Below are 16,480 nucleotides of genomic sequence, written 5' to 3'. Positions count from 1 at the left end.
AGAGATTTTATAGGGGTAATATGTTATCATGACAAAACTATGGGTCACAGCTGTAAACAGAATAAATAGTAAAAACAATAATGACACACATGCATATAAACAGTAGTGTGATTGTGGCTCACAATTTTCCTCTGGTTTTACGTCCAGAAACGGCTTCAACGCCTTCTATGAGTCGAGGATACGCTTCCCATCCAATTTTCTTATAAATTGGTAAACAGGGTCTTTTTTAGTCGGATTCCCAAGACTATGACGCTCATCTTGGAATTGTTTCCATAAACGGAGAAGTTCAATATGCACATGTCCACTAGAATGCGTCTCAAGAGTCAATAAGATGTTATCTAAAGACTCCTTACTCAGCCCATTCTTAATGAAACCAATTTTATCTTCTCTGTTATTGGAAACACATCCCAAAGATCTGCATCGTTTGTCACAAGTCCATCTTGCACACTTATGACAAACCCCTAAACTTTTGGCCCTTCGTTTTTTCGCATAAGTGCTTTTTCCTAATCCAGCCAATACCGAATGAGCAATGATTGTGGAACTTCTCCTCCAAATCGGACCTTAGCTTCTATTACAAGACGAATATCTTCTGGAATTCCTTTTTGCATTAGCAATCTCAATCTTTCACACCTTCCTGCATAAATTTTTCTTAGAACATTTTCAGAAACAGAGGGAAAATATTTACAAATTTTTGAGAGAATTTCATCCATTTTGAAAAGAAATGAAATGATTTTTTTTTATTTTTGTATCAGCAATTGTGGGAAACTGATTTAACCGACTATGAGAGTCACGGAGTACCGTTATCCTCCATTTAACCGGGAAAATAAAAAGATTAAGAAAACCTGAAATAAAAACAAACAAACTTAAATGCAACACCAAAAAAATAAAATAAAAATCAAGGATCAGAAAGGGAAATAAACTCTTCTTGAAAGATTTCATTTTCTAAAAATGGTTTAAGCCTTTGTCCATTTACTTTAAAAATATCACAATTTTTAGGATTTTCAATATTCACAGCTCCATAAGTATACACATGCTTTACAACATATGGGCCTGTCCATCTTGATCGTAATTTTCCTGGGAATATGTGAAGTTGAGAATTATAAAGCAAAACATTTTTACCAATCTCAAAAAATTTTCAAAGAATTGTTTTATCATGAAATGATTTGATTTTTGCTTTATAAATCCTTGAATTCTCATACGCGTCATTTCTGAGTTCATTAAGTTCATAAAGTTGCAATTTACGCAATTTGTTGGCATCATCCATGCTTGAATTTAAAGTTTTGATCGCCCAATAAGCTTTATGTTCCAATTCCACAGGCAAATGACAATGTTTTCCATAAACCAACCTATAGGGAGACATATTCAATGATGTTTTAAAAGCTGTTCGATATGCCCAAAGTGCATCATTAAGTCGCAGAGACCAATCTTTTCTATTTGAGTTAACAGTTGTTTCCAAAATTTGCTTTATCTCCCTATTAGCTAATTCAACTTGTCCATTTGTTTGAGGATGATAAGGAGTAGTTATTTTATGAGTAATACCATATTTTTCATTAATGAAGCAAATGGTTTATTAACAAAGTGAGTTCCCCCATCACTTATCATGGCACGAAGAATTTCAAATCTACTAAAAATATTTTCTTTTAAAAATTTGATGACGATTTTATGATCATTTTTTCGACATGGAATTGCCTCTATCCATTTGGAAACATAATCAACTGCAACTAAAATATACAAGTATCCAAACGACGATGGAAAAGGTCCCATAAAATCAATTCCCCAACAGTCAAAGATTTCAATTTCAATGATAGGATTCAAAGGCATCATGTTTCTTTTTGAAATCGCACCCAATTTTTGACAATTTTCACAGATCTTGCAGATTTCGTGGGTGTCTTTAAACAAAGTGGGCCAATAAAATCCACACTGCAAGATTTTTGCAGCCGTTTTCTTTGAAGAAAAATGTCCTCCGCATGCTTTTGAATGACAAAATTTAATGACATTACTTACCTCATTGTCGGGTATGCAACGTCGAAAAATTTGATCTGGACAATACTTGAACAGATACGGATCATCTCAATAAAAGTTTTTTACCTCATTCAAAAATTTTCTTTTATCTTGGGAACTCCATTGCGGTGGCATTTTTCCTGTCACAAGAAAATTTACTATGTTAGCAAACCAAGGTGTAGTAGTAACTGAAAATAGATGTTCATCAGGAAAATTATCGTTAATTGGTGTCATTTCACAAGATGATCCTGTTACTAGTCTCGATAAATGATCGGCTACGACATTCTCGGTTCCTTTTTTTATCTTTGATCACAATGTCAAATTCTTGGAGTAACAAAATCCATCGTATCAGTCGTGGCTTTGCATCCTGTTTGGTCAACAAATATCTAATAGCAGAATGATCAGTAAACACAATAGTCGTTGGTCCAATCAAATAAGAACGAAATTTATCTAATGCAAATATTACAGCAAGTAGTTATTTTTCAGTTGTGGAGTAATTCATTTGAGCATTGTTTAAAGTTCTATTTGCATAATAAATCACATAAGGCTTACCGTTTCATCTTTGACCCAGTACTGCACCGACTGCATAATCACTCGCATCGCACATGATTTCAAATGGTAAAGACCAATCAGGAGGTTGCATGATAGGAGCTGATGTTAAATGTCGAATGATTTTATCAAAAGCATTTTGACATTCTTGAGTCCACTCAAATGCAGTGTCTTTTGTTAAAAGGTTACAAATGGGTTTAGAGATTAAACTAAAGTCCTTTATAAACCTCCTATAAAATCCAGCATGTCCCAAAAATGAGCGAATTTCTTTAATAGTTTTTGGAGGGGGTAAATTGGCAATGACATCAACTTTTGCTTTATCAACTTCAATTCCATGAGATGACACGACATGTCCCAAAACAATTCCAGAAGTAATCATGTAATGACATTTTTCCCAATTTAAAATAAGACCTTTTTCCTCGCATCTTTTTAAAACTTTTTCCAAATTTTCAAGACAATTATCAAATGTATTCCCAAAGATAGTTAAATCATCCATGAAAATTTCCAAATAATTTTCAACCATGTCGCAAAAAATACTTAGCATACATCTTTGAAATGTTGCTGGGGTATTGCATAAACCAAATGGCATCCTTCTGAATGCAAATGTTCCAAAAGGACATGTGAATGTAGTTTTTTCTTGATCTTCGAGTGCAATGAGAATTTGATAATAACCTGAATATCCATCAAGAAAACAGTAGTATGGATGACCTGCTACTCTTTCTAAAATTTGATCCAAAAATGGTAATGGAAAATGATCTTTTCTAGTGGCGTCATTTAATTTTCTATAATCAATACACATCCGCCAACTAGATGGGACTCGACTAGTTAACAATTCATCTTTTTCATTTTTTATCACTGTTATGCCAGATTTTTTTGGAACTACTTGTGTTGGGCTTACCCACTTACTATCAGAAATAGGGTAGATAATCCCAACATCAAGTAGTTTGAGAACTTCAGTTTTCACAACATCTTTCATGTGTGGATTTAATCTCCTTTATGGTTGTTGAGATGTTTTAGCATTTTCTTCTAAATGAATTTTGTGTGTGCAAATTAGTGGATTAATGCCCTTGAGATCTTTTAGTGTCCAACCAATTGCATTTTTATGTCTTTTAAGCATATCATCTAATTTACCTTCTTGATCACTTTCTAGTTTGGAAGAAATTACCACCGGATATGTTTCATCTTCTCCAAGAAATGCATACTTCAATTCTTCTAGCAAGGGTTTTAACTCCAATATGGGTGGTTCGTCTTTGTTCTCATATTTTGCATCAAATTCTTTCTCTGATCCTGGTAACGAGTGATACCTGATAAAATCATCAAGATCAATTTTAATATTTTCTTTAACACTTTCAATTGAACAAATATCTAATTGATCACGAGTACTCCCTTCTTGAATGTTTTCTTCCACAAGAGTTTCAATAAGATTTTCATCTTCACTTTCATCTTCTTTGTCATGTGGTTGCTTACAAAGATTAAAAACATTAAGCTCCAAGGTCATGTTACCAAATGACAACTTCATTATTCCATTCCTGCAATTTATAAGAGCATTAGAAGTTGCTAAAAATTGACGACCCAGAATTACAGGAATTGCATTACAAGCTTCGATAGGTTGTGTATCTAAAACTATGAAATCGACAGGATATACAAAGTTATCAACTTGGACCAATACGTCTTCTACCATACCTCTTGGCATTTTAACAGATCTATCGGCAAGTAAAAGTGTTACCGAAGTAGATTTTAACTCGCCTAGATTGAGTTCTTGATAAACTGAATATGGAAGTAAATTCACACTAGCTCCAAGATCAAGCAAGGCTTTTTTAATCTTTCGTTCTCCAATAATACATGAAATAGTAGGACAACCAGGGTCTTTGTATTTCAAAGTATTATTATTTTGAATGATCGCACTTACTTGTTCAGCTAAAAATGCTTTCTTTTTCACATTCAATTTTCTTTTCACAATGCACAAGTCTTTCAAAAATTTGGCATATGATGGTACCTGTTTTATTGCATCTAATAAAGGAATATTAACTTTTACTTGTTTAAAAATATCATATATATCAGAATTCAAATTTGATTTTTTTGTATTTTTCAATGCATAAGGGAATGGTGGTGACATTGTCTGTTGAACCTCCTCTTCGCAAGTTATGGGTTCCACTTCCTCACCCTTTGAAGTTGATTTATCATCATCTTCACAAGGTTCAAGAATGGATTTTTCCACAACCTTACCACTTCGAAGGGTAATAACAGATTTTACCTGATCCATCGATTGAGTTCCAGAAGTTCCAGTTTGTGAATGATGATCCTTGGGATTAGGTAGAGGTTGTGAAGGAAATTTACCTTTTTCATGAACATTAAGTGCAGATGCAAATTTAGCAAGAGTATCTTTCAAATCTATCATGGTTTGAGGAGTTTGAGTATTGATAGACTCTTGTTTTGCAATGAAAGAATTCAATGTATCTTCCAAATTTCTTTTAGGTGGAGGAACATAAGGTGCATAATTTTGAAAATTTTGTTGATTTTGGAAAAGTGGTTGTGAAAATTGTGCAGCATTATCATTCCTCCAACTAAAATTTGGATGATTTCGCCAACCTGGATTGTAATTTTGAGAAAATGGTTCAAAATTTGGCCTTTTGAAATTGTTCAAAACATTGGCTTGTTCATGGAGACATTCTTTAAAAGAGGGCAAAGTGGGACAATCTTTTGTAAAATGATCACTTGTATCACAGATGTGACACACAATTTCTTGAACAGATTTTAATTGACTATTCTTTTTCAATTCAAGTGCCTCAACTTTTCTTGCCAAAGAGGTAAATCTAGCTTGAAGATCATGTTCATCTTTGAGAGTGTACATACCTCCACCAGATGTAGGAGATTGAATCTTGTTTGATGGTTCGATTGTACCTATAGTGTCTCAATTTTGAGCATTTTCAGCTAATGAATCGAGATACTCAATTGCCTCATTTGGATCTTTATCTTCAAATATTCCATTACACATAAATTCAACCATTTGCCTATCTTTAGGTGTTAAGCCTTCATAAAATTGAGAAACAACTCTCCAAATTTCAAAACCATGATGTGGACAAAGATTAAGCAATTCTTTGTATCTATCCCAACACTGATAAAAAGTTTCTCCTTGTTTTTGAGTGAAAGTGATGATTTGCCTTTTGAAAGAATTTGTTTTATGAGATGGAAAAAACTTTTTCAAAAATTGTTGTTGCAATTCATCCCAAGTTCGAATGGATCCCGATCTAAGATTTTGTAGCCAAGTTTTAGCTTTATCTTTTGAAGAAAAAGGAAAAAGCTTAAGTCGAATGGTGTTCATGCTACAATTTAGATCATTATATTTGTTGCACACTTCTTCAAACTCTCGTAAATGCATGTATGGATTTTCAGAATCTAAGCCATGATAATTGGGTAAAAGTTGGATAATACCAGGCTTAAAATTGAAATGAGATGCATCAGGGGGAAAAACTAGACATGAAGGTGCACTAGTACGTGTAGGATTCATGTGATCTCTAAGTGTTCTTCGTCTATCATGATCATGTTGAGATTGAATTTCATCTTCATTTTCTTGGATGGGTTCTTCCGCCATGTTTTGTAAAAATAAAGGGTTATTTCGAATGAGTCGACCACTAAGTGCACGTGACCAAATGCTCATGCAAATGCAAATGCAAAAGAATAAAAACACACAAAAGCAATAAAAATTCAAATAAATAAACTATAAACAAAATTAAATAGACTTGAAATTAAACTATACTTCCCCGGCAACGGCGCCAAAAACTTGTTGCGACTTTGATTGTTGCACTCCAAGAGCAGGTTGTCCACAAGTAGTATAATTCGATGAGTTCGAATATCGTATCCACGAGGAAGCTAAGGTAATTACACGTCCACTACAATGTCTTTTTATTTATTTTTTCTTTTAGTTGTTTGAATCTTTAATTGGTAATTTTTAATTGTTCAAATTTTAATTTAAGTAGTTGAGATTAAAGGATCCACTCTTGGTATTTTAATAAAGTTAACATTAACGAACAATATTGAAATCCACTTAATAAAATGGTTCCAATATATTAAATAATCATATTTATATTATGTTATATATTATTATCTTATAAGTATATAATATATACCAAAACATGTAAATGTGGTCAAGTATTTATTGTGCTATATATATTTGTAAACACTAAATCAAGGTTCCCACTTTAAATGGTTGGTAAAACAAAACAAACATTTAAATGATACCAATAAATTAATACTATGATATATTCATATATAATAAATCATGGAATCCAATTTAAATGGTTGGTAAAACCAAACTAACATTTAAATGGTTCCAAGAATTTAATATTATAATATATTTATATATAATAAATCAAGGGATCCACTTTAAATGGTTGATAATATCAAACTAACATTTAAATGGTTCCAAGAATTTAGTGTAACATATAGCAACAATAAATCAAAACTTCCACTAATAAGTAGGGTATAAAAATGCTTAAAGAAATAAATATAACATAAACAATAAATAATGATTAAATAATATAAAACATAGATTCTTACCTTTTAGTAACCTTATTATAATGCCAAGAGTTTCACCTTTTCATCTCAACTTTATGAAGTTAGCTATTCATTATTCAAAGTGTAAAACTTTGAATATGAAATTAACATGCTAATTATATTTAAATGAAGAAATAAAGGAAAAATATAGAGAGAAATATTATGAACTCAAAGGTTTGTTCATAGAATGAGGGATATCTCTATACATTACAATGCACCTCTATTTATAGCCAAATTTGGGGAGACAACCACAAATAAAATATTATTTTTTTACACATAAGTCTTCATTGGTGTTCCAAGATATTATATTATATTACACATCACTTTTGAAAATCTTCTTCTCCGAATTTGCTTCTTCACATAAAAAGAAACATGTGGATAATTGAGTTGTCTAGTTGTGGTATTTTTTTCAAACCATTTGACCAAGTAATTTGAGAGATATGGTCAAAATACTAGAGCATGGTAAAACTGACACTCCTTTGGTAACTTTATTTGTTGCTTAATTTGATCCCAATTGTGAGAGGATTTTTATCTCATGCTTGCCACCAATATTGTAGATATTAACATCAACTTTCTACAGGTCTAAGAATCATCTTAATCCCATTTGCAACGCCAAGTTTATTCTTGTTTTATCGAACCTGTAAAAAATAGTAAAAACTTATAATTACACAACAACTTATATTTTATACAATTTATTATAAAACATATAATATTTAAACATTTAATAAAACAAAAACTATATATTTATATTATAAAACATTTAATTAATGTACAATTTTTATGTTTATCAGAAGATTAACTAAATTATCAACTGAACGATCAGTTGTGAGACTGATTCATTTCAGGTGAAAATTCACTAATTACTGTCTTCTCAGTTAACCTCTTAAAACGATATTTCCCCTTAATAAATGCATGTTTAAATTATGAAAGTTTAAATGGAAAATAGAGTGACGTAATAAGATAAATCTTATGCTTCAGAAGATGAAACGTCGAGTGTACTGATTACGTCCCTTCAGTTGCTTTGAGCCTGTGTTATAAATAGAAGTAACATGGTTAGTCTTAACACATTAGCAACTAAATATTTCAAGAAACAACATTTGGCGTGCCTTTAATCCACTTGTGCTTTTGTGATCTAGCTTACATCATGCATAATCTGCATCAGAATATCCAACTAAATTGAAGGAAGAGTCTTTAGAGTACCATAAACCAACATTTGGCGTGCCTTTAAGATATTTTAAAATACGTTTGGCAGCTGTAATTTCTTAGGGTTTGATTGAAATCTAGCACACAGACAGACAAAAAATACAATATCAGGACGACTGGCAGTTAGGTACAATAATGAACCTATTAAACCTCTGTAGAGTGTCGTCTCAACTGATATTCTCCCTTGATCAGTGTCCAGTTTTACTGTTGAACTAATGGGAGTACTTGCAGCTGAACATGATTCCATGCCAAATTTCTTGAGCAACTCCCTCGTGTATTTAGTTTGACTGATAAAAATGCCAGTCTCCAGTTGCTTCACTTGCAGTCCAAGGAAAAATGTCAGTTCACCCATCATGCTCATTTCAAATTTGTCATGCATCATCTTAGCAAATTTCTTGCATAATTTGGGGTTAGTTTACCCAAATATGATGTCATCAACATAAACTTGAACAAGTAAAATATGATTATTCTAAGAGAATTTGAACAATGTCTTATCAACTGATCCAACGATAAAATCATGATCAGTTAAGAATTTTGAAAGTGTCTCATACCAAGCTCTTAGAGCTTGTTTAAGACCATATAAAGCTTTGTTCAAATAATAGACATGATCAGGAAAAGAGTGATTGATAAAACCTAGAGGTTGTTCAACATAAACTTCTTCTTGCAACTGACCATTCAAGAATGCACTCTTTACATCCATCTGGTAGACTTTAAAATTCTTGAATGATGCACAGGCAAGGAATAATCTGATAGCTTCCAGTCTTTCAACAGGTGCATATGTTTCATCGTAATCAATTCCTTCTTCTTGCCTGTATCTTTGTGCTACTAGCCTTGCTTTGTTGCGCACAACTGAAACATCTTCGTTCAGTTTGTTCCTGTACACCGATTTTGTACATATAATAGTTTTTGAAATTGGTCTTGGAACTAGGTTCCAGACATTGTTATGGGTAAACTGATTTAGCTCCTCTTTCATAGCATTTATTCAGTTAGGATCAGCAAGAGCTTCATCAGTTTTCTTTGGTTCCAGTTGGTAAACAAAAGCAGAATGAATAAACAAGTTAAGCATTTGATTTCTTGTTCTTACCGAGTCAGATGGATCACCTATCACCAATTCTGGTGGACGTGATTTCTTCCATCTGAGTTCAGTGTTTGCTGCTTCTGTATCAGCAACTGCTTCTGTTGGCAACTGAATGTTTTCAGTTTCAGTTGGAGCTGTATCAGTTGGCAACTGAATATTATCTGTTTGCTCTACCAACTTATTATCAGGAGCAACTTCCTGTTCCACTGGTTGATCCAACACTTCTGGTTCAGGTGTTTGAAGGATGTTTCGATTGATATGATTTTCTTCTTCATTATCATCCTCCAAACTGATATCTGTAAATCTATCAACTAGCTCAACTGGATCAGTTTGCTTATTAGTTAATATAGTTTCATCAAAAACAACATGGATAGATTCTTCAACATTTAACGAATTTTTATTGAAGACTCTATATGCTTTGCTAACTGAAGAATATCCAAGAAATATTTCCTCTGCAGATTTAGCATCAAAAGCTTTTAAATGATTTTTACCATTATCGAGTATAAAACATCTACAGCCAAATATCTTGAAATAAGAAACCACACTTTTTCTTCCATACCAGATCTCATATGGTATTTTTACATGATTTTTATTAATCATTGATCTTTTCTGAGTATAACATGCAGTGTTTACTGCTTCAGCCCAAAACCTTTGAGAAATACCAGAAGCAGCAAGCATTGTTCTAGTAGCTTCTTTAAGGGTCCGATTTCTTCTCTCAGCTATACCATTTTGCTGAGGGCTTCTAGCTGCTAAGAGCTCATGCTTAATTCCAGTGCTTTCTAAAAATTTTGAAACAATTTGATTGATGAATTCAGTTCCTCGATCAGGCCTGATTCTATAAATTCCAACTGATTTTTCATTTAGTATTCTTTTAAAGAGATTGATCAGTTGTGCAGCAATTTGGTCTTTGGATTTGAGAAATATAACCCAAGTAAATCTTGAAAAGTCATCTACAACCACCAAGGTGTATTTCATTCCCCCTAAGCTCATGACTGGTATAGGACCAAATAGATCCATATGTAACAGTTCTAAGCATCGGGAAGAAGATTTACAACCCTTGTTTTTAAAAAAAGATCTTACTTGTTTACCAAACTGACATGCTGAACTAATTTTATCTTTAGAGAAATCCATTTTGGGCAAACCAGTTACAAGATCATGATTACTCAGATAAGCAAAAGATTTAAAGTTGTAGGATGCAATCCTGAATTGGTGTGGGTAAAATCCTTACTAAATCTAGTAAAATTTTGAGATGATATTTTCATCTCATTCATCTTCTCAATCTATTTTATTATATTTATATATTTTGCCTCTTCCTCATTTGTAGGGTTATTATATATATATATATATATATGTACATTTTGTCTCTTCCTTTTTTGTTGGGTTACTATATGCATTATAAAATACACAAACAAACACACACACACACACATATATATACACACAACTATATTTAAATTTTAGAATAATTTTTTTGATTATTTTCGGGTACACAACTATATTTAAATTTTAGAATAATTCTTTTGATTATTTTCAGTTCTTACACTCATCTCCCCTTAATTAGATTTCGTCCCGAAATCGAAATGGTAATAATGTTATGATTTTGTATTTGTAATAAATAACAATAAAATTCATACCTAGTTGAACAACTGAGGATATAACTGGCGCATTCTACTCTCTAATTCCCAAGTAGACTCTTCTACTCCATGACAAGAGCGTTGAACACGTACTAGGTGAATTGTTTTGTTGCGCAAAATTTTTTCTTTCTGATCCAAATACAAATTGGTTGCTCGACATATGCTAGTGTTGGGTCTAATTCAACTTCGTCTGGCGGCAAACATGATTTTGGATCTGGTTTATATTTCCATTGCATGGAAACATGAAACACATTACGAATTTTCGATAATGCTGGTGGTAATGCCAACCGATATGCCAAACTTCCCACACGTACTAGAATTTTGTATGGACCAATGTAGCGCAGTGATAATTTTCCTTTCATGCCGAATCGAACCGTTCCTCTGAATGGTGAAATTTTTAGGAATACCCAATCTCGTTTATTGAATTCAAGCGGCCTTCGTCGCCGATCCGCATAACTAGCTTGTCGGTCTTGAGCAGATTTCATTCGGTTTTGATCAAATGGATTTTATCATTCATTTCATGTATCAATTCTGGCCCAGTGAGTTGCTTTTCACCTATCTCATCCCAAAATAATGGTGATCTACATTTTCTTCCATATAATGCTTCAAATGATGTCATTCCAGTACTACGTTTGAAACTGTTATTGTATGAGAATTCTACAAGTGATTATAAAATCTTGCCATCCAACATGAAAATCCATAATAACAACGCGAAGCATATCTTCCAGAGTTTGAATAGTCGTTCAGACTGGCCGTCAGTCTGTGGGTGATATGCAGTACTCATAGCCAATCTTGAACCTAATGCTTCTTGAAAACTTCCCCAAAATTTCGAAGTAAATCTTGCGTCTTTATCAGAAACAATGTTGACAGGAATTCCATGAAGTCTCATAATATTTTCAATAGAGAGACGAGCCATTTTGCTATATGTGTATGTCCGCTCGTACGGAATAAAATGTGCAGATTTTGATAGGCGATCCACTACAACCCATATAGAATCGCATCCTCTTGAAGACGAGGTAAATGAATAACAAAATCCATTGCAATATGCTCCTAATTCCATTTGGCAATTTCGAGACTTCGTAGAAGTCCTCCGGGTTTCTTCCTCTCAGCTTTGACTTGTTGACATGTGAGACATCTAGACATTAATTCAAATATGTCTTTCTTCATTCTCTTCCACCAAAACTAGAGTCTCAAACATGCATACATTTTCTTTCCTCCTGGATGGATACTGTAACGACTGCAATGGGCCTCCTTCAAAAGTTCAAATTGAAAATTTGATTTTTCTGGAACAACTAGACGGTCGTTCAATAGTAGAGAATCGTCTTCAGCTATTTCGAATCTTGATTTGTGACCATCAAGGACCAACTAACTGGATTTCAAAATCTGGGCATAAGTTTTTTTTGTGCATCCTTAATTCGAGAAATTAATTCGGGCTCAATCTGTACTGCAGTAACGGTGACACGCTCATCATTAATAAGGAAACTCCATCCTGATGTATAAATATCTTAATGCACTTGTGAAATTCGAACGGAAGTCGAAACAACATCTTGAACTTTTCGACTGAGTGCATCAGCAGTTACGTTCACTTTTCCAGGATTATACTGAATCTCACAATCATAATCTTTAAGAAGGTCCATCCATCTGCGTTGTCTCATATTCAGGTCCAACTGAGAGAATAAATACTTCAGGTTTTTATGATCGGATAGGATTACAAACTTTTCTCCATATAAATAGTGACGCCAAATTTTTAGGGCAAACAATGGGCGGCTAATTCTAGATCATGAACTGGTTACTTGCTCTCGTGGGGTTTTAGTTGCCGAGAAGCGTAGGAAATAAATTTCTGTGTTTCATCAAAACACAACCTAAGCCCTTTAATGATGCATCCGTGCAAACAATGAAACCACCCGAACCAGATGGAAGAGTAAGAACTGGTGCAGTGGTCAATCTCTTTTTCAACTCGAGAAAACTTGATTCACATTCATCAGACCAAATGAATTTTACATTTTTCTGTGTTAGGCGGGTAATTGGTTTAGCGATTTTTGAGAATCCTTCGATGAATCGACGATAATAACCTGCTAAATCCACGAATCTTCGAATTTCAGGAACGTTTGTTGGTCTAGACCAATTAATCATGGCTTCTACTTTGCTTGGATCAACCGAGATGCCAAAACGTGATATGACATGACCTAAGAACACCACACGATCTAGCCAAAAATCACATTTTGACAATTTAGTATAAAGTTGTCCTTGCGAAGTATTTGTAGGACAATCCTCAAGTGTTCAGCGTGTTCCTCTTCAGATTTTGAATATACCAAAATATCATCAATAAAAACGATAACAAATTGGTCAAGAACATCCTTTAATACGCAATTCATTAAATCCATGAATACTGCTGGAGCATTTGTAACACCAAACAGCATTACCAAAAATTCAAAATGACCGTATCTTGTCCGAAATGATGTCTTTGGTATATTTTCGGCTCGAATTCGCAATTGATGATAACCGGAACGCAAATCGATCTTTGAATAAATAGCAGTACCATGAAGTTGATCAAATAAGTCATCAATTCGAGGCAATGGGTACTTGTTCTTTATAGTAGCTTGATTCAGTTGTCGATAATCAATGCACAACCACATCGAACCATCTTTCTTGCGTACGAACAACACTGGGGCTCCCCATGGTGATACACTAGGTCTAATGTAGCCTTTATCCAGTTTGTTCCTTCAATTTTTTTAATTCTAATGGGGCCATTTGGTATGATGCTTTAGAAATAGGAATTGTTCCAGAAATTAATTCTATCGAGAATTCTATTTCTATGGGCGGAGGAAATCCATGTATTTCATCGGGAAAATATTTTGAAATTCATTCACCCACTGGGATTTCAGACAATGTTGATTCTGATTTCTCGGTGTGGACAGCATACACAAGGTATCCTTCATTCCCTTGTAATAATAAATGAAACATTTCCAAGGATGATATCAGGGGAATTTCAGCACGTGAGCCTTTACCATAGAAATTCCATTTTGTCCAGAGTTAGGACGAAAACGGACTATCCCGATGGAAACAATCAATGGTGGCACGGTATATTGTCAGTGTATCCATTCCCACGATACAATCAAAATCTTGCATCGGTAGAACAATAAGGTTCAAATGCAGTTCATTATCTTCACAATTCAACACGTAATCCAGTATCATTCGAGTAGACATGATGATCTTACCCATCGGAGTAGCAACAGAAATTGATGTAGGTAGTACAACAGGAGTCAAAGAATGTGATGTAATGAATGATTTTGAAATGAATGAATGGGATGCACCGGTGTCAAATAATACTCGTGCAGGATAACCAGATAGATAACAATTACCTGCTCTGACACTTCCTGGTGCTTCCTGAGCTTGATCTTCTGTGAGTGCAAAAACACGAGCTTGGGGTTGGTTTGAGAAATTACGAATTCCCGAGGCTTGTTGTGGTGGCCCATATGACTGCTAAAAAAAATTTAGCAGGAACAGTACCTCTACCAGTACTAGATCCTCCACGAAATCCTCCTCGGACAGGTTGTGGACCATTCTTCTTGGATGGGCAAACCCTTGCATAATGACCTTCCTGACCACATTCTCGACAAGAGCCATAAACACCAACACATTGTTCACTAAAATGCCTACCTCCACAACGGTTACAGTAGGGACCATAATAAGTAGTTATTTGAGATTCACCCTGTTGACGATAACCAATAGAACTAGAAGAAACTGATCCAGATTTCTTAAACATCTTTCCTTTAGCTTTCAAATTTTGGTGGGTGGTTAATCTGTTACATGTAGGAACAAACAAAGCGCTTCCCTTCTTAAGTCTAGCTTCTACATTCTTTTCTCTTTCGACTGCCTCCGCAAATCCAGTAGGTAGTTTAGACACCACATAAGTATAAATGTTGTTGTTTAGTCCATTCACGAAATGATTATATTTTGCCTTTGGGTTTGCTGCTACATGTGGTGCATATTTTAGCATTACAGTAAAAGTAGAGGCATATTCAGCTACAGACATATTCCCTTGTCGTAGGCTGTTGTACTCATTCTCTTTTTCGGTATAGTAAGATGGTGGAGAAAATTGTTCAGTGAAAGTTTTGAAGACAGTCCAACTTACCTCGATTCCTTGTTCATCAAGTCCCATCTTGGCGGCTTCCCACCAATCTCTCGCACGATCCTTCAGTTGGTATAATGAAGCTTATACTTTTGATTATTAGTATACTCCATTAAACTGAATAGGTACTCAATATCTTTAAGCCATGATACGGATTTTTCAGCATCCTCAGTACCAAAGAATTTTGTGGGACGTAGTTTTTGGAATCTTGAAACAATCTCATCCACGTGATTTGTACAAATTGATCAACAACCTGCTCCACTTGATTTTCTTCTGTCAAAGGAGTTTATATATGTATCCTAGGATGACCACGACCGCGTCCACTTCCTCGTCCTATTGTAGCCATCTATAAAGGCCAAATAAACAAATATATACACAAAGAAATAGTATCAATGTTACTATATAAATGCACACACATAAAATTATAAGAGCACATATGCAATTAATTAAGTTTCACGTAACTCTCATGTGACCACATACTATGGAGCATCTCTAGCTATGGTCCGATACTTTGAGCAATTTCTCAGTTTATTGCTCTGATACCACTAAGTGTGGGTCCCTTGACTCTCAACGGTAATTATCATGAATTAATTTATTTAATTACCGTTTTAACTCTACATCGGAGAATGGGAATTTAAAATTTAATGTCGACGCGGGCCCAAAAAATTCGTTTCAAAAGATATTCAGTATTATATAATGTAAAAGTATAATACATATAATTATTGTTGAGACACCACAATTACATGTTTACTAAATTCATATAAATATTTATATTTTTAATATTTGTCTTTAACCAAAACGCATATAATCCCGGATTAGTTCAACATCATACCATTTTACATATTAGTGCTCAAATAAATATTACGTAACAAAATATACCGAGCATAATTATATATAATTATTTATGAATCTTTATTTCAGCTCCTCCCTCACAGCGTCTGAATCGGCACGTATACAGACCATGTCACCCTTACTGAGAAGTATGATAAACTGGGGTCTGTCCCCATCACAAACATCAACCCAGGGCAATCGTAAAAGATATCCTCTACTAGTGCTAATGCTCCATCTATGAACATGATAGTATAAGTGTTTCCCTCATACGGCTCCTCACTCAAAAGTACGATGGATGCCACGTTGCCCTGATTATCAACCACACACAGAAGATAATCGCCCCTGAGGGGTAAGCAATAGCCCAATATGAAAATACCGAGATAAAAACAAAATAAATTGTAACGAGTGATACATGGATGCAATGCATGATAATGGTATATACACATGCACGGGAAATCAGGATAGCAGAAGCTGCACAATCAGTAAATGCAGCGCATA

At 34.1% G+C, this 16,480-nt stretch overlaps 1 protein-coding gene across 1 annotated transcript; it reads right to left on the bottom strand.

The window, feature by feature from the left end:
• Positions 1 to 12,828: 12,828 nt before the first annotated feature.
• Positions 12,829 to 15,181, bottom strand: LOC142537574 (uncharacterized). Its single transcript, XM_075643080.1, has 3 exons — positions 14,530 to 15,181; positions 14,238 to 14,420; positions 12,829 to 13,205 (listed from the first exon to the last, which is right to left on the bottom strand). The coding sequence occupies exons 1-3, from the start codon at positions 15,179 to 15,181 to the stop codon at positions 12,829 to 12,831; spliced, it is 1,212 nt and encodes a 403-aa protein (XP_075499195.1).
• Positions 15,182 to 16,480: the final 1,299 nt, after the last annotated feature.

The sequence above is a fragment of the Primulina tabacum genome, chromosome 2 (genome assembly GCF_025594145.1).
Source record: "Primulina tabacum isolate GXHZ01 chromosome 2, ASM2559414v2, whole genome shotgun sequence".
Classification (NCBI taxonomy): domain Eukaryota; kingdom Viridiplantae; phylum Streptophyta; class Magnoliopsida; order Lamiales; family Gesneriaceae; genus Primulina; species Primulina tabacum.
The sequence above is the reverse complement of the archived record's forward strand: the minus strand, read 5'-3'. Positions and strand labels throughout refer to the sequence as shown.

What these genes read in the sequence shown, in the direction of transcription:
- LOC142537574 (XM_075643080.1), bottom strand. Translation starts at nt 15,181, where the DNA reads ATGGGACTTGATGAACAAGGAATCGAGGTAAGTTGGACTGTCTTCAAA. An exon ending in AGGATCTAGTACTGGTAGAG is followed by an intron (nt 14,421 to 14,529) that starts GTACTGTTCCTG and finishes TTGCACTCACAG; the next exon opens with AAGATCAAGCTCAGGAAGCA. An exon ending in TTCTGTTGCTACTCCGATGG is followed by an intron (nt 13,206 to 14,237) that starts GTAAGATCATCA and finishes TGGTGTTCTTAG; the next exon opens with GTCATGTCATATCACGTTTT.